Below are 19,702 nucleotides of genomic sequence, written 5' to 3' on the forward strand. Positions count from 1 at the left end.
AAAGGAAAGGAAAAGGTTTATTTCTGCGTCCCTGGGAGACCCACGTACCCCCAAAGACAGGGCACGTGGATTCACGCCAACAGGGAGGGGGGGGCTTTTTTTATACTGCAGTTGGGTGAGGGGCAGGGACATGAGCTGAGGTATTCAGTTGAGGAAGTTTCAGCTGCAGGGGGGTCAGGAATTCAGGAATGAGTCAGTATCTGTGTGGGGGTCGGTGTTGATTCAGGGAGAAGCCAGTATCTGTGTCTGGCATGCTGATCTGCCAGAAATGCCAGGCGGAGTCCATTATCTCGTCACATGCCTGCATGTATCCGATCTGGGCTCTTTCCAACCTAACATCCCAGCCTTTTGGTGATAAGGGACGGCGACTCTTTCTAGCTACTTCCAGCTGACCACGGGCGACAATGGGGGGGGGGGTTTAAAGGCCAGGGTTAGGCAGAGGCAGGTCGGAGGGGAGCCGAGTGTAGGGATGGAGCAGGAGTTGATTCACAGTCACCCGTGACATCTCCGTGATCCGGAAGCAGATGAACTTGAGGAGGCAGGGGGCTAGGAGAAAAAAGACACAGATGAGAATCAGGGCCCTATCATGGGTAGGACCCAGGTAGCTAAGGGGCTTTGGAACCAGCTGGAAGGAGAGTTGTCCTGGAAGTGTTCTGCATGTAGTTCTTCACTCAGCTTAGTCAGGGTCTGTACGTTTACTCTGGACTCGTTGATGTAGTAGCAGCATTCTTCCTGAAGGAATATGCAGGTTCCCCTTTTTTCTGCATTCAGAAGGTCTGAGGCGCACTGTTTCTGAAGGGCTACCTGGGCTATTGATGTCACTTGCCGCAGTAGGGAGGCTAAAAGAGGCGGTACTAGACTCCAGGGCTAACTGGAGCTTGTTATTAAAGTACTGAGCAGTGACCAGACTGTTCCCTAGGGCCCCCCCAGTGAGGCCTACCGAGGCAGCGATACTCACCCCTAACATGACAGGGAGGTAGGCGGCCCAGCGGGTCCGGGGGCGGGATGGAGGGAGCAGCCAGGTGAGCTCCGACTCTCCATACAAGGTTAATTGGGGAACTACCGTGACCATGAACCAAGGCCCGGGGTCAGAGGAGTTCATGCAGTTGCTTAAGGTGCCGTTGCACCAAAAAAAGTTACCCGGGCTGGCCTTGGTGAGACTGGATGCGGTGTGGTTTCGTGTACAGTTCTAAATGACTTGTCCCCCAGTTACCGGATTACTGGTCTGGTAGCATATCCGTGAGGGCAGGGTGGGCTCTGGAGTTTCGGGTTCCCAAAGGGGAATGCCAGCCACGGGAGGCTGACATTCACCTTTCCCTTGGGTTCTTGGAGAAGTCATGAGTGGGACGGCAGCCAGCAAAGACCTGTCTGGGTTTCGCTGGTTGTAAGCAAAACAGACATAGGGTCGGCCGGTATTGGACACTGACTGGATGTCAACAGCCATCTGGATCTTTGTCTGACATCAGAACAGAGGGCAATCCTGAGATCCTACCTGCCGGGTGACTTGTTTGCCGTTCTGGTAGTGGGTTTCACAGACCTTGAACCTCCACACATAAGCGGGTGGGGGTGGGTGTAGGTTGCTCAGGGCCGGGAGGAGAAGGGGGAGGGGAGGGCGGTTAAGGCAGACCTTAGTGGGGCCCAACACCTCACATTTATAGAAGTCATGCTGCTCCGGGTTCCTCTTGAGTCTGGAGAGGCGGTGCCAGGACAGGTCTCTGGAGAGGCGATGCCAGGACAGGTCGTCAAGCTGGGGTCGCCAAGCAGCTTGGCCGAGGTGGAGGCTGTGAGGATTACAGTGTGAAGTCCCATCCACCTAGGCTCCGAGGCTTGTGGATGTAGGTTCTGAAGGAGGACCGAGTCACCAGGGTGAAGGGCTGGTCCTTGGGAGTCCTGGTTGGTTGGCTGTGGCTTGGGCAGAAACCTGTTCTCGTGTTCTTGGAGCAATTGCCTGGGTAAGACAGATATGGGAGATACGTACCCAGGGGAGGGGGATCAGTAAGGAGACGGTGGTTGAGCAAGAAGGGTCAAAAGGGTTCAAGAAAGTGGGGATCCTTGGTGTAGCCCGGACTTCTGGTTGGGGCCATGGGCAGGAGGTCCAGCCAGTAGCTGTGAATTTCTAGAGAGTGTTTAGTTAGACGGTCCAATAGGTTGGAATTGAGTGGCTATGATGAGGGTTTGAGCCAGTGACAGACAAATCCAGCAGGATGTAGAGAAGGGATTGATGTTGGAGAGTAGATGGAAAGTTGTGTAGATGAGGGTGGGCATAGGAGTAGGTCCAGGGTTCGTAAATAGAGAGTGACACTTGAGGATTTCCCATCCAGACAGTAGAATTGATGACTCCCTCTTCATTCCACGTCCGTTTCACCTGAAAATATTAAAAAACCTGAGCAAAATTGGAGGGTCCCTTGCCAGGTAAGAGCCTGTGAGGAATGTTGGGTCATCCGGTCCTGGATGGTGTCGCGGAATCTTCTTCGGGGATGGTGGGAGGCACTCGGTGAGCCTGAGAGAGGTAGGTATTGCAGTGAAAGTGGGAGGAAATGTTAGAATGCGCTGCTATCCAAGGGAAAATGGAAGGAGCAGTGGAAGCCAGGGACCTGGAGGCTGGAGAAAAGGCGGGGAGGGAGGGAGCAGGTCCCACAGCCTGTTCCCAGGCCTCTAGCCGCTTGGATTTTAAAACTGCCGCATTTTTTCCTTTGGGAAGAGTGGAGGGGGATGGCGCGAGGTCAGAGCAGTTTTCAGTTCAGAGGAGGGGACAGTCGTGGAGGAGATAAAGAGATAAGGCATTCATGGTGAAGACTGAGCTAGGTGAAGACTGAGCTAGGCGACTATGGTCTGGGACAACTGGGCCCCATGACAGGACGCATGGCAGTGGAGGATTGGTGTCGCTGTAAAGGGGGCCAGGAGTGGAAGGAGCAGGGAGGCTGGAGTGGGGAGGCTGAAGGGCAGGTGGCCACTAGGATGGTGAGGATATGCCGTCCTAACAGGGGCACGGGGCATGAAGGCATGACTAAGAATGAGTGGGTTTTAAAGTGGCTACACCAGTTTAAATTCTCACGATGAATTCATGAAGGTTTCATATTTTCCACATCTTCACAATACTTAGTATGCATGAAAAACTGCTAATAAGAGAATATGCTTGAGCATTGAATAAAAAGGAGAAGAAGTGTAACTTGCAGATATATTTAGGTAACATTCAAAAGACATTCAAGAGTATGACAATAAGGAAGATGTATGGAGCTATGGCTGAGTTACTAGAAATAGCTTAGATACATAGATGGACATCAGACCATTGAGGTCATTATAATTTTTTCATTTGTTTATACAACAAATGACATTTTTGCTTCTTTCCCAGCCCTAAGGCCTTCTTCTCCATGCAAAGACTCTCTTGACTAGAGGTTGCTGTTTAGGTTCATTCTCTCTGAACCTGAAGAAAACCAAGGTATTTCCTTCATGCCGGGGTTCTTATTCTGGCATCTAGAAGGGTTCAGGAATCTGGAGAAGGCCATGTGTAGATGACATAGGAATCCGGGGACTAATAAAGAGTCTGAAGACGAAATATAATTTTGAAAGGCATTGATGGTCAGAGGAGCTTAGCTAAAGGAACTAAGATCCAAGATCTTAAGTCTAAGGTCTTAGGTTCTCCCCATCCCCAAGACCCCATGCTTTTGATTAACACAACTTGTCCTGAGGCAGGCAGAGATATACACTTCAAAGGGTACAGAAACATTGTCAGAATGGGGGAATTAGCCTAAGGCTGTTCAGGTGTTTGGCCAGTAGGAGGCAATAATATGTAGATTAAGATGCCCTGTAACTGTCTGGCAGCCAAAATCAATAATCCCTTTTCAGGTCTGGGCAAATGCCTTTAGCCATTCCAACAGCTGACTACATGTGTGACTCAACCCTGTTGAGTCCCCAAGTCTCATCAACCTTTTGATGAAACTCTTGAAATGATGACATGCTGAAATTGGTTCCCGGAACCCTCACTCCATTTTTATCTGCATTTTCCATTTTTGTATTTTCCTGGTCATGGTAGATGAGTGGTTTTCATCCAGGAGTGGTTTTGTTTTTAGAAAAATATAATGCACGTTTGAGTATCAGTTGTGACCTTAAGACCCTCTACAGAAGCAGAAGCTATAGATTGTCCCACGGATCCTCCTCTTATTAGTGCACCTCATCCCCCTTCTCCCCCTATAACAGACTAATAAATATCTTGGAAGGGGTTCTCCCAAAATTTATACCAAAAAAGTGTTGATTCAAGCAAAAACAAAATAATCAAATATAAATAAATTGGAGCACATCCGACCAAAAAGCTTCTGCATAGCAATGGACGCCTTCAAGCAAATGAACAGGGAAACATCAGAATAGGAGAAAATATTTGCAAATCATATATCTTATGAGAGGTTAATGTCCAAAATATGTTAACAACTCACACAACTGGATAGCACAATCCAAACGATCTAATTGAAAAATGGGCAGAGGGTTTGAAGAGACATTTTTCTGAAGATGACATACAGATGGACAAGAGTTACATGAAAATGTGATCGGGTCAAGGTGGGGGCAGAGTAGGTGCAAGGTACACTCACCCCCTCCCAGGAACAAACTGGAATTACAATTAAAATATAGAACAATCAACCGGAATAACCAACTGAAGTGCAGCTGCACAGAAGTCTTATAACCAAGGGTTTAGGGAACAAGCTCCATCCAGACTGGGAAAAAAGAGTGGAGAAGTGAAAATGGCTGTCCTCACACTCAGGGGCAGAGGCTGAGATTCGGGAGGGTATTCTCAGCTGCAAAGTTTCCTGCTGAGAATCCTGGGGATCTCAACCCCATGCCAGGCTCTGAAGCCCAGAGATCCAGAGCTGGAAAGAGGTGCACACATAACATCTGGCTGTGAAAATCAGCGCTCGCATTTGGTAGGTCCTTTTGTTACAGAAAAACTGGACCAGAACCAAACAGCGCTCTGAGAGTTTGGAGTTACACTTTATTCACCGTGGCGGGCTTAGGGACATGAATCCAAAATCTAAGCAAAGCTACAAGCAGAACTTCCCTTTTTATAGAAGAGCCAGCCCTTTGTGTGCTTGCTGGCGGCGGCCTTGAAAACTATACAGTTCTATTCAATTAAAAAATGCACCTGGCATGGCATTGGGTGTATCTAGTCTCTGGCCTACAAGGTCAGACAGCTAAGTTTATCTCCCCCACTATTCAAGCAGGCTAGAAAGCAAAGTTACTTTTTCAGAATAAGAGGCCGTCCAAAGAATAGCAGAGAATTCCAAACAGTAGTTTTACAGAATAGGGGTTTTCCTTCACACTTTCAACAGAACCAAACTATTGAACACCTCTTTGCCTTGGTGACACTGTGGACACCAAGTGATTCATGAGCCCTCAAAGGTTTTTCAAGGGAAGAACATTACAGATAGTTGGTTTCTGACTTTGGTTCGTGACGCAATTAAACATTCCTTAGGAGACACCTCATCACTTTTCAGTCAAATCAAAGGAAGAAGTGTTTCTCCTTGGAGGAATTAACTTTATCTCCCAACTTTGGTGATTATGCAGACACAGAATGAGAGAAAAGTTTTTCCTTTTTTTTTTTTATCTTTGTGCCCCATGGGATCTGAATTGTTTGGAGAGTGCAGACAATAGAACAATTTACTTAATGAGAAGCTATGAGAATTCAACCCTTGAGATGCTAGAAACTTTAAACATGTTCCCTTTGCCTCTTTCCTTAATTCCCTGATCACAGCCAAATAAAAACTCAATTGGGCTGCCCAGAGACAGACCTTGGAGAACAGAAAGCTTCAGTGATATCTTTAAGAGAAGGTCATTGTATTGCACAGAGCACTGGTGGGATGAGAAGGAAATGAGACAAAGTGGGTGCTGGGCTTTCCCTCTGGAGTACTTAGACTGGGACAGTCCTGTATTACACAGCTTACGGCAATGAAGTCCCTGTACTTTGAAGGTACTTTAGTTTCCCCTGAAACCTGTCTTTTACAGTCTTTGTTCTCATTTCTTCTCCCTCTCTTTGGAGTCCAGAGCCTCTCCTCAAAAATTATTTTCCGAAGAATCTCCACCTCTTTTCTACCCTTTCCCATAACTGTAGGCTCTTCTTGATTTCCATGTTCAACAATTTATTCATTAACTACTCACCGGAGATCTACTATGCCTGAGGTATTGTCTATTTCGTTATTAATATGATTGGGTGTCTTTATTGCATTCCCTATCTATTTTGCAGCAGATTTGACTTACTGATAAAACTTAATCGTTCTATATTGTTGTTATTGTTGTTTCATCACAGTGTCCACAATTTTATCTACAAATAATATAATTATTTCTGTCATTCAGCTTTCAGGCTAATTTCCTTGCCTCAATTTTCCACTCTCCTTAAATGTTCAGCAGAATATCAAATAATTGAATTTGGAATTGGCTGTATTGGTCTGTTTGTGAATTTGACAAAAATATTTTAGTGAGTTAATGTATAATATCATGTTATCTGCCACTTTCAAACAACTGTTCTTTATTGAATTAAGAAATTGCCATTGGTTTCTTCATTTAGCAAAAGGAAACCAATTATATGATGAGCTTGGAGATTTCTTTTTTGTGTTATAGTTGATGCCTTTGGTCCCAATCTGTATTATACATCGAACATTTGTATGTTGAGCATGTGCCAGGCACCTGATAAGTCCCTGGAATGACAATGGTGAGCAAAAACAGTTCCAACTTATAACCCACAAATGAACATAAAGTTACCAACATGAGAGGCACTTTAAAGAATAGTACAGGATGCTCCAACATGGGCCTCACACACTCTGCCCTCCCTGACCCCAATTATCTGTTTGCTATCTCACTGGTCTCTCAAATCCCTTTTGTTACCAAGCTCACCGACCCAGGTGCAACTGGAAATTCGGTTCTCTTAGTCCCAAATGCTTGTGCTTTTTGAATTTCTCCTAATTCACTATTATCCATCCTTCCTCTCATAGTTCAAGTATTGGTATTTTAGGGAAGCCTTTTCTACCCATCTCCACAGACTCAATGGATCCATAGTAATATTTTTTCTCTCCTTATTTAATCTGCATCCTCTAGACATTAGTAATAGTGGAACATCTTTATCATTGAAAATAGAAACATTTACTTTCTTTTTAAATTAAAAATATTGGGATAATATTGGTTAATAACAATGCATAAGTTTTAGGTGTAAAACTTATAATACATCATCTGTATATTATATAGTGTTTTCACCACTCAATGTCTAGTTTCCATTCATCACCAAATATTTGACTCCATTTTACTTCCTTTATTTTCCCCCCATCTCCTCCTCCTCTTCTGGTAACCACCATACTTCTATCTATGAATATGAGTTTGATTTATTTGTTCATTTGTTGATTTCTGTCTTATATTCAACATATGAGTAAAGTCACATGGTTCTTGTCGATTTCCATCTGATTTATTTCACTTAGCAGGATGCTCTTAAGATCCATCCATGTTGGCACAAAAGGCAGTATTTCATAGCATTAATGTCTGAGAAGTATATGCACCTCATGTTCTTCACCCAATCATCTGTCAAGGGACACTAAGGTTATTCCATGTCTTGATATTGTGAATAATGCTGCAATAAGCATAAAGCTACATACATATATCTTTATCAATAAGTGTTTTCAACTTTTTCAGTTGGATACTCTGAAAAGGAATTCCTGGGTGATAAGGTAACCTATTCTTTATAGTTTTTATAAATCTCTATACTGTTTTGCATAGAGGCTGCACCAATTTTCCTTCCCACAAACCTTCACTTTTCTCCACATCATCTCAAAAACTTATTTCTTTTCTTATTGATAACAGCCATTCTAACAGGTATGAGGTGGTATCACATTGGGGACTTTATTTGCATTTCCCCTATAGCTAGTGCAGTTGAGCATTTTTTCATATATCTATTGGCTATCTGTATGTCTTCTTGGGAAAAGTATCTGTTCAGGTCCACAACCCGTTTTTTAATTAAACTGTTTGTTTGTTGTTGTTCAGTTGTATGAGTTCTTATATACTTTGAATATTAGCCCCTTTGTCAGAGGTATTATTTGCAAATATCTTCTCCCATTTGACTAATTGCCTTTTTATTTTCAAATCTTAAATTTGCCTTTCAATTTTTAGGATAATTTCATTTATAGACACTTTGAATAATTTTAAATGAATCCTATATTTTAAGTTTATGCCACTGATTATAATGCAACACATCTCCACTTGAGAGCATTTAAACATGTACACATGCCCTCACACATGCTTTCTATTTTATTAAAATGGTAGTGTGATTTGTTCTCCCCTAGTATCAATGTAGTCTATATGTATCTTCCTTTTCTTGGAAGATTCTACTTGGCATGAAGTCTCTGAAAGAAGATGCCATAAGGATCTTCATTAATTATAAGCACTGCATGGCAATAAAAAATAAAGGTAACAAACCAGTTAAGTTTATGATGATGACTGCCAAACTTTAAGAGAAATACTAATATTGATCACCATGACAGACAGATTTATTGTGATGTTAAGAACAGAAATTCCCTTTTGTCACATGTCCACTTTATGTCACAGAAACTACAATAGAAAAATTATATACATCATCTCATTTAATTACTCACCCATCTTATATTGCAAGGAATATTTACTACTCCCCTGGTGTAAGTGAGGTATATGCAGGTAAGAGGGATTAAATAACTTTGTCAAGGTCACACATGTGTAACATGGCAGACGAAATTCTACTCCAGGAAATCTGACTCAAGATCCAACTTTCTAAATCACAGCTCTATACTTTATTTAGAAAGAGTTACATATCAAAAACAATTGTAATGAAAGATTAAATTAAAATGATAACAATTACTGTATTCAGAGAGAACATACTAAAATTAAAGGCCTTTTTGAACCACACAAAGTGGTAAGAGTAGTAACCATATTTTCAGAAAGAAATGCAATAAGGCACATAGAGAATTAACTGTGACATCAATACAAAGCATCAGGTCACACAGAATTAAGTATGTTCGAGTTGAAAATACATGTTTTAGTTCCCAATATAAAATGAAAGAAACATGGAGATTATCAAAGAAAAGGCCTTAAATGTCTTTATGTATTTGAAAGGTTCATATTAAAGAAGAAATTGGTTAATGTCCATAAATTCAGATAAGTTGCCTTTTTATTTAGAACCAGTCTGTAGAGCATAAAAAGAGAGAGAAAGTTTCTGTTAACTTAATGAGAGTCTGAATAATTACTACAATTTAAAATAAAATTCGGTTTCCACTTAAATGAGTGAATCATTGTCATTGGAATGACTACTAGATCATGAATGATGTCCACACAAAGGTGGAATCAAAAGTTGATGACTCCCATAGATGCCTTTTGGCTGTTTACTGAATGTTGCTTTTGCCTCCTTCTTCATACGAAAAACCAGCTGCATGGAAGCAGAAAACCACACAGAAGTGTCACAATTCCTGCTCCTGGGTTTCTCAGATGACCCTAAACTGCAGCCCCTCCTCTGTGGAGTGTTCCTGTGCATGTACCTGTTCACTGTGCTTGGAAACCTGCTCATCATTGTGACCATCAGCTCTGACTCCCACCTCCACACCCCCATGTATTTCTTTCTCACCAACCTGTCCTTTGTTGACATCTGTTTCACCTCCACCACGGTCCCAAAGATGCTGGTAAATGTCCAGGCACAGAGCAAAAACATCTCCTACATTGAGTGCCTCATTCAGGTGTATTTTTTTATAATTTTTGGTGGAATGGACAACTTCCTCCTGACTGTGATGGCCTATGACCGGTATGTGGCCATCTGCCATCCCCTGTACTACATGGTCATCATGAACCCACGCTTCTGTGGCATTCTGGTTCTGATATCTTGGTTCATCATGTTCTGGGTCTCCCTGCTTCATACTCTTCTTATGAGGCAACTGACCTTCTGTGTAGGCACTGAAATCCCACATTTCTTCTGTGAACTTGCTGAGATGCTCAAGGTGGCCTGCTCTGACACCCTCATCAATAACATCGTCTTGTATGTGGTTACTGCCCTCCTGGGTGTGCTTCCTCTCACAGGGATTCTGTTTTCTTACTCTAGGATTGTCTCCTCTGTAATGAGAATATCCTCTGCTGGAGGGAAATATAAAGCATTTTCCACCTGTGGGTCTCACCTCTCTGTGGTCTCCTTGTTCTATGGGACAAGCCTGGGGGTCTACCTCGGTTCTGCTCTGACCCATTCTTCCCTACAAAACTCAGTTGCCTCAGTCATGTACATCCTGGTAACCCCTATGCTGAACCCCTTCATCTACAGCCTGCGGAACAAGGATGTGAAGGGGGCCCTAAGAAGACTACTCATCCTAGCAACATCTTGTCTGTGATAGATCACTTGCCTCAGAACTAAGTGTACATTGTGTATCCAAAGGTGAATGTTGCAAATTTAAATATATGGTTCTTTTTTACACTTCAAAGACAGACTTGATTTCTTCTATTTCCAAACATGTGTGATTTCACTTTTGTTTTTGTATTAGTTTTTCTCAGAAATTCCTTTCTGACTTTTCTTTTCTATATGGTTTCCACAGTGTTCTATGTTTGGTCATCTTTCCTGCTGCTATTCTCAAGATTTCTAACTTTAACCTTAAAGCACTTATCATATCAAGTGCTGACTTGGTTTTCCAAAAAGTTGTCCTCAGCTGTTGCTGATCTTCACCTTAATTGGATTGTATGCTTGTTGTTATTGTTTTCAGACGAAAGTATATGAAAATCATAGTTATTAGAACAATGTGCTTAGGATATCAGGACTCTACTTGTCTCTTCACATGAATGAGTTGATTTCATCTTTAAAACATTTCTTTGACATTATTTTTTCATTCACTTTTCAAAAGAAGAGACTGAATTAAAGTTGAACCACAACCTGGAAAGCTGACTTTGCTATCCTACCTTTCACAGGAACTGTGATGTGTGATTTTTCATTTTCAGAGTAGGAATCTATGAAAGATGTTGTCTTCAGATGACATATTGGAATTTACTGCCTTGAAAACTGACATGTGTCATTCATTGTGATCCTTCCATCCATCTTCCTTCTTTTCTTTTCTTTTGACCATTACTTCCTATTATTGCAATTTTGAGATAGACCCTCTGAGATCCAAACCCATGTAATAATGAGTACAATAAAATAAGAGTTGTTTTCTCACATGATTTAATTTTTTTGGAACTCTGTGGGGGTGCCTTAGAAATAATAGTTACACATTTGTGGAACATGTTTAGAACTTAGATCACTTGGGGGAAGAATGTTAATAGAATTGAGTTTGCAAGGACATGCTTTTATTGACTTCAGAGAAAGAGGAAGGGAGAGGGAGAGAGAGAGAGAGAGAAACATCAATGTGAGAGTAAAACATTGATCTGTTGCCTTCCCCATGCACCCGAATTGGGTCAAACCCAGAACCTGGTTATGTCCCCTCACTGGGATCCAACTAGCACCCTTTCTGTATCTGGGACGAAACTCGCACCAAATGAGCCACACCAGCCAGTGCTAACCCAATTCTATTTTAAATTAATTTTTCTTAAAGACAATTTTCCTTAAATCAACTCGCTAAAGCCAACTCTGATCTTTATTTCTCTTGCCAGGTCACACTATGATTTAATTTTGGACAAAATACAAAGAAGAAAAATAAAGAAATTTATGTAACAAACACCTAAGGACAAACACATCAGTAAAATGGGGATAATAATTAAACTTACCTTATTGGGTTGTTTTAAGAAATTAAATTAAATTAAACCTAAAGTATTTGAACAAGTAGATTTCAGTCCTAGTTGATTATCATGTTTACCTGTGAATATTGTAAAATGTACTGATGCCTCGTCACAGCCTAGAAGCAATTAAATAATAATCTCTATAGTTCTTAGTGGTAGTAACACTGCCTTAGAATATTGCAAGGCATTTAGACATTGTTCAATTAACCTTTACCTATTATAACTATCATTAATATTTAAAATATGAGCATTTAACATTATTTGCTTCCAAATTCATGTTTTATAGAGATTTAAAACTTTAGAATTTGTTTTCCTTAAATCCCTGTATGATGTCATTGCCCTGCATACTTGTCCCCCAAAAGCAAACATTGTCATTAATCAGTAGTACACAATAACAAAACCAAGGATAAAAATCATATGATCCTATCAATAGATGCAGAAGAAGCATTTGACAAGGTACAGCATCCATTTATAATTAAAACATTAAATAAAATTGGTATAGAAGGAAAGTGCCTGAACATAATAAAGGCCATGTATGACAAACCTTCAGCCAATATCACTCTCAATGGTGAAAAGCTGAAAGCTTTTCCTCTAAAACCAGGAACAAGACAAGGATGCCCACTCTCACCACATTTACTCAACATAGTTCTAGAAGTCCTAGCCAGAGCAATCAGGCAAGAGAAAGAAATAAAAGGCATCCAAATTAGAAAGGAAGAAGTAAAAGTGTCACACTTTACAGATGACATGATTCTGTATATTGAAAACCCTAAAGACTCCACCAAACACTATTAGAAACAACAAACAAATACAATAAATTTGCAGGATATAAAACCAATGTATAAAAATCCATTGCTTTCCAATCTATAATAATAAAAATGTAACATGCTAATTAGACTGGGCGTCCTTCTGGACGAAACCAGGGCTGCTAGGGAAGCCCGGTCCGGTTGCCAGAGGAAAGCCAGGGGAAGGAAGGCCTACTCTTGCATGATTTCCTGCACTGGGCCTATTGTTTACTAATAATAACACATTAGAAAAGGAACTGAGTGACTAGCTCCGCTCTCAGGCTATCATGGCCTCTACCAGTGGGAAGGGACACAGGGTGCCAGAGGTTCCCGGCTGCAGCCCAGGCTGCTCTCCAGGGGCCTGGTGGACTCAGTGGATGACACAGAGGGACTGTACGTGGTGGAGCGGTGTCTGCTGTGCAAGCCACCTGCTGGCGGCTCATCTGCGCCAACTGCGTTCAAGAACGGCCATGTCTACTTCGATGGCTGTGACCGTGAGAGGTTTATAGACAAGAAGGAACAGTTAAGCCAACTTAAGAGCAAGCAGGAAGAATTTCAAAGTGTTAAAAGCTATGGAAAGAAAATGGATAACAGATCAGTTGAGATGGGAAATAATGTCCTGTAAGATGAGGATTGAACAGCTGAAACAAACAATACAAAGGAAATGAAGATAAAGATCCGGCGGATGTGTCTTCAGAGAGGGACAGTGCCATGACCTCCAGCACCGTGAGCAAGCTTGCTGAAGCCCGGAGGACGACTTACCACTCAGGGAGATGGCTCTGTGACGACCACAATGGGGACACCAGCATCAGCATCACAGGGCCTCGGATTAGCCTCCCCAACAGCGGGGCCTACTCTGCCTACTCTAATTGGGTGGAAGAGAAGAAAACCACGCAGGGGCCTGGTCAGAAGATAGTGTTTGGAAACTTTTATAATCTTGTATTTTTTTAATTGAGGTAAATTTATATAACAAAATGAACAGTTGTGAACAATTAAGTGGCAGTTAGTACATTTAAGTGTTATAAAACCATCACCTCTATCTGGTTCCAAAACATTGTCATCACCCACATCACCCCACATGGAAACTCCAGGAGTGAAGCAGTCACTCCCAGCGCCCTCCTCGGAGCCGAGCCCCGGCAATTACTAATCTGTGCCCTGCCTATAGTTGTGTCTATTCTGTTCTGGGCATTTCATATAAATGGGATCATACCAAAAAAATAGAGAAAGAAATGAAAAACAGCAATTCCTTTTGTCATTTCAAAAAAAAAAAAAAAAGCATAGGAATAATTTTCTAAATTTAATTTATTAGGGTGACACTCGTTAACCCTAGGGGGCGAGAGTTAGGATCACCCCACCAGGTAAGTCATTCATAACACAGATAATACTCAAGGCTGAGGAGAGTTGAGAATGGGTAGCAGAGGAGAGAGACGCTGAGTATCAGTGTGGCTTTAATACCCCCTACAATAGCAGAAGCTATAATTCTTTCCACTGATCATCCTGTATTTTAATGCATCTCACTCAACCTCTCCCCTAAAAGAGACCTACTGTAACCATGGAAGAGCTTCTCAAAAACTTATGCAAGAAGTTGATCCAAGTAAATCAAAGTGACGCACACTATGATTGTCAGTGACTTCTATTGACTGCATCCTGTGGATTATGTAGTCAGCACTTCCTGTGTATTCAAATGCCTGCACTAAATTTGGTCATTGTCTTTTAAGCTGAAGCTGTTCTGTTAAATTTTTCTTAAACCCTCTCATGTTCCACACTGCCTTTACACTGTGCTTTATACTCTCTCCTCCCATTCCCACAAACATGATAAGTGGTTTATATTTGTCACCTATTTCCCCCCAATTCTCACTCTTCAAACCCCTCTACCTGGATTGTTTCTGTTTCTGGTCCTCTATTTAGAGGTAGTACGTGGAGCCCTCATTAATGTCCACAGAAGGTCCATCTCACTGGGAAATGCCAAGAACATTTTTCAGCTCTTGTTTGGCTGGTCCTTTCCACAGAACCAAACTAGTTACAGCTCTGCTTCTCCTTTGAAAGGACCTCTTTGCTTTGTTGACATTGTGGACACCAAGTAATCCATGAAATCTCCAAATGTTCTTCAAAGGAAGAACATCAGAGAAAATTGGTGTGTGAGACCATTAAACATTCCTTAGGAGACACCTTGCCACTTTTAAGTCAAATCAAAGAAAGAAGTGTTTCTCCTCAGAGAAAATAAATGTTATCTCCCCCCTTTGATGCTTGTACAGACACAGCATCAGAGAAAATTTTTCCATTCTTTCATCTTTGCTCCCCCCTGGGATCTGAATTGTTTGGAGGATAAAACAACAATAGAACAATTTACTTAATGAGGAGCTCTGAGAATTCAACCCTTGAGGTGCTGGAAACTTTAAACTTGTACCTTTTGCTGCTTTCCTTAATTCTCTGAACCCAGGCAAATAAAAACTCAACTGGGCTTCCCAGGGACAGACCTTGGAGAACAGAAGGCTTCAGTAGTATCCTGCAGAGAAGGTCCTTGTATTCCAGTGAGGGCTGTTGGAATGAAAAGGAAATGAGACAAGTGGGTACTGGGCTTTACCTCTGGAATAATTAGACGGGGACAGTCCTGTATTATTTAGCTTACTACAATGAAGTCCCTGTACTTTGAAGGTATTTTAGTTTCCACTGAACCCTGTCTTTTCCAGCTTTTGGCCTGTTTCCTTCTCTCTCTTCAGAATCGAGATCTCCACAATGAGAATTGTTTTCCCGAGTATCTCCAGCTTTATTCTAATCTTTCCCATAATTGTAGGCTCTTCTTGTTTTCCGTGTTCAACCATTTATTCATTAAATGCTGACTGGAGATCTATGCATGAGGTGTTATCTATGCTGTTCCCAATGTGAGTGAGTCTCTTTAATGTATTACTTATCTATTGTGCAGCAGATCTGACTCACTGACATCACTTAGTAGCTCTCTATTGATGTTATTGTTGGTTCACCTTAGTGTCCACAATATTAGCTACAATTAATATAATTATTTCTGATGTTCAGTACTCGGGCAAATTTTCCCTCTCATTTTACCAATCTTTTTAGATGTACAGCAGAATATCAACTAATTGAAGATGAAGTTTACTGCATTAGTCTGTTCATGAATTTAGCACAACTATTCTAGTGAGTTAATGTAGAATATTCTGATAACCACCATACTATTTCCATGTTTATAAGTTTGTTTTGTTTCTTTATTTGTTGATTTCTATTGTCTGAAGTTTTAAAACAGCTGTTATTGAGTTAAGAAATTGCCACTGTTTTCCTCATTTAGCAGGAGGAAACCAATTAATTACACGATGAACTGGAAGATTTCCCTTTTGTGTTATAGTTGACACTTTGGTCTCAAACTTTATTATACATCTAACATACATTGAGCACCTACTATGTGCCAGGCACCAGATAGATCCCTAAAAGGACAATGGTGAGCAAAAACAGTTACAACTTATAACCCACAAATGAACTTAAAATTACCAACCTGAGAGGCACTTTAAAGAATATTATAGAATGCTCAAACTGTGGGACTCACACATTCTGTACCTCCTGACCCTAAGGACCTGTTCTCTATCTCATGGTTCTCTCAAACCCTTTCTGATACCAAGTTCCACATGGTCTTAAAAATGTATTTCTTTTCTTATTGATCATGACCATTCTAACAGGTATGAGTGATATTTCAATGTGGATTTTATTTGCATTTCCCCAATAGCTAGTGAAGTTGAGCATTTTTTCATGTGTCTGTTGGCTATTTGCATGTCTTCTTGGGAAAATTGTCTGCCCATTTTTTAATTGAACTGCTTGGGGTTTGTTTGTTGTATTTGAATTGAATGAGTTCTTTATATGTGTTAGATATTAGCCCCTTTAGTGGAGGCATTGTTTGAAAATATTTTCTCCCATTTGACTGGTTGCCTTTTGTTTTCAAATCTTAAATTTGCCTTTCAATTTTTAGGGTGATTTCATGTATAGGCACTTTGAATACTTTTACATGAACTACATTATTTTTTCAATTAATCCACTGATTTTAATAAACACATCTCCACTTGAGAGCATGTACACATGCACACATGACCTCACACATGCTTTTTATTTTTTTAAGGTAGTGTGTTATTGTTTTTCCCTAATATCTATGTAGTCCATATGCATCTTCCGCTTCTTGGAAGAATCCACTTGGCAGGCAGTCTCTGAAATAAGAAGCCATAAAGATCTTCAATAATTAGAAGTGTTGTGTGGTGATAAAAAAAAAAAAAGATAGCAGACCTGTTGTTTTATAATGATGACTGCCCAGTTTAAGAGAAATACTAAAAATGGTGACCATGCAAGACAGATTTATGGTGATGTTAACAACAGAAATCACTTTTATCAAGTGTCCACAGTATGCCACAGAGACTACACTAGAAAAATTATACACACGTACCACCTCATTTAATCACTCATCTGTCTTACAATATGGAAAATATTTACTAATGTCATTGTGTAGGTGAGGTATCAGTAGCTAAAAGACATTAAATAAATTTGTCAAGGTCACAGAAATATAACATGGTAGACAAAATTCTATTCCACGAATTCTGATTCAAGATCCTACTTTCTAAATCACAGCTCTATACTGTACTTTGGAAGAGTTATATACCAAACATAATTGAGCCCTCACCAGTTTGGCTGTGATTACATTGTTGACCAATGGACCAAAGGGTCACGGGTGCAATTCTGGTCCAGGCCATGTACCTCAGTTGCAGGGGAACATGCAGGAGGCAACCAAATAATGTGTCTCTCTCACATTGTTGTTTTTCTCTCGCTCTGTCTCTCTCCTTCTTTTTTACTCTTTCTAAAAATCAATGGGAAAAAATATCCTCAGATGAGGCTTAACAAAAAAATAATAATTGAGATGAAGGAATGGATTAATCTATACATATAAAAGGCTAAGTGTCCATCTGGCCAACCAGTAGCTATGATGTTCAATGACCACCAGGGGGAAGATGCTCAATGTAGGAGCTGTCGTGAAGCACACTGACCATCTATACTAATAAAAGGGTAATATGCAAATTAACCATCACTCCACAACAAAGATGGCGGAGCTCATAGCCACAAAGATGGCGGTGCCGGCCGGAGCCACGGAGCCGGCTGGAGCTGGGGGGAGGCTTGGCTTCTTTTGGGTAGGATGCTTGGCTTCCTTCGTCACCCCAGCGATGAAGGAAGCCAAGCCTCCCGCAAGCCCTGGCCAGCTGCCGAGGGCCAGCTTCTGGGTGGTGTCCATGGAGTCGGGCTAAGCGGGCGGGAGGCGACTCCAGCCTGGAGGAAAGGTGGAAGGTGGCGGCCAGAGTGAAGGCCTGGGTCCCGGGTGCCGGACGGAAGCAGGTGCCAGCAGCCAGGGGAAGTAAGGCTTATTCTTGCACGAATCTTCGTGCATTGGGCCTCTAGTAATGATAATAACAGCTATACTTTATCAAGTTGTTACTGTGATTAAAGGCATTTTCATACCTCAGAAAGATGGTAATAGCAGTGACCACATTTTAAAAAGAAACACAGGAAGGTAAATAAATACAGAGTTAATTGTGACATCAATATAAAGCATCAAGTTACAGAATTAAGGTTACATGAGTTGAAAACACATGTTTTAATCACTATTACAAAATGAAAGAAATATAGATATTATCAAAGAAAAGACCTTAAATGCCTTCAGTTATTTTGTAAGGCTCATATGAAAGAAGAAATGGGTATACGTCCATAAATAGAATTAGTGAGGAGAAAATAAAGAGAGAGAGAAAGATTTTTGCTAAATTTAAGAAAGTTTGAGTAATTACACAATTTTAAATAAAAATGGGTTACCACTTAAATGAGTGAATCACTGGCATAGGAATGATTACTAGATCATGTAAGATGTTCATGCAAAGGTGAAACCAAAATGTGATGAATAACGGAGATGCCACTTGGCTGCTTATTGAATGTTGCCTTGGCTTTTTTCTTTATAAGACACACCAGCTGCATGGAAGCAGAAAACCACACAGAAGTGTCACAATTCCTGCTCCTGGGTCTCTCAGATGATCCTAAACTGCAGCCCCTCCTCTATGGAGTGTTCCTGTGCATGTACCTGTTCACTGTGCTTGGAAACTTGCTCATCATTGTGGCCATCAGCTCTGACTCCCACCTCCACTCCCCCATGTATTTCTTTCTCGCCAACCTGTCCTTTGTTGACATCTGTTTCACCTCCACCACGGTCCCAAAGATGCTGGTGAACATCCAGGCACAGAGCAAAGACATCTCCTACATTGGGTGCCTCATTCAGGTGTATTTTTTTATGATTTTTGCTGGAATGGACAACTTCCTCCTGACTGTGATGGCCTATGACCGGTATGTGGCCATCTGCCAACCTCTGTTCTATACGGTCATCATGAACCCACGCTTCTGTGGTTTTCTGGTTCTTGTGTCTTGGCTCATCATGTTCTGGGACACCATCCTTCATATTCTATTGATGAGGCAGCTGACATTCTGTGTGGGCACTAAAATTCCACATTTTTTTGTGAACTGGCTCAGATCCTCAAGGTGGCCTGCTCTGACTCCCTCATCAATAACATTTCCATGTATGTAGCTACTGTCTTATTGGTTGTGTTTCCTTTTACTGGAATTCTGTTTCCTTACTCTAAGATTGTCTCCTCTTTAATGAGAATATCCTCTGCAGGAGGGAAATATAAAGCATTTTCCACCTGTGGGTCTCACCTCTCTGTGGTCTCCTTGTTCTATGGCACAGGCCTGGGGGTCTACCTCAGTTCTGCTGTGACCCATTCTTCCCTACACAACTCAGTTGCCTCAGTCATGTACACCCTGGTCACCCCCATGCTGAACCCCTTCATCTACAGCCTGAGGAATAAGGATGTTAAAGGGGCCCTGAGAAGGCTCCTCCACCTAGCAGCATCTTGTCTGAGATAGAGCTCTGGCCTTAGAACTAAGTGTACATTGTGTGCCCAAAGGTAAATGTTGCAAATGTAAATACCTAGCTCTTTTTCACTCCTCAACAATAAGCTTGATTTCTTCTATTATCAAAGCATGTGTGATTTTACATTTGTTTGTTTCTGTATTAGTTTCTTTTCAACAACTCCCTTGTGAATTCCTTTTTACTTTTCTTCCCTATGTGGTGTGCACAATGTCCATGTTTAGTCAGCATTCCT

General features: G+C 41.3%; 1 protein-coding gene and 1 pseudogene across 1 annotated transcript; both read left to right on the forward strand.

The window, feature by feature from the left end:
* Positions 1 to 9,425: 9,425 nt before the first annotated feature.
* Positions 9,426 to 10,364, forward strand: LOC102417871 (olfactory receptor 7D4-like). Its single transcript, XM_014467778.1, has one exon. The coding sequence runs from the start codon at positions 9,426 to 9,428 to the stop codon at positions 10,362 to 10,364; it is 939 nt and encodes a 312-aa protein (XP_014323264.1).
* Positions 10,365 to 18,501: 8,137 nt separating this feature from the next.
* Positions 18,502 to 19,463, forward strand: LOC102418192 (annotated as a pseudogene).
* The last annotated feature ends 239 nt before the right edge of the window (positions 19,464 to 19,702 follow it).

The sequence above is a fragment of the Myotis lucifugus genome, unplaced genomic scaffold, assembly GCF_000147115.1.
Source record: "Myotis lucifugus unplaced genomic scaffold, Myoluc2.0 scaffold_414, whole genome shotgun sequence".
NCBI lineage: Eukaryota > Metazoa > Chordata > Mammalia > Chiroptera > Vespertilionidae > Myotis > Myotis lucifugus.

What these genes read in the sequence shown, in the direction of transcription:
- LOC102417871 (XM_014467778.1), top strand. Translation starts at nt 9,426, where the DNA reads ATGGAAGCAGAAAACCACACAGAAGTGTCACAATTCCTGCTCCTGGGT.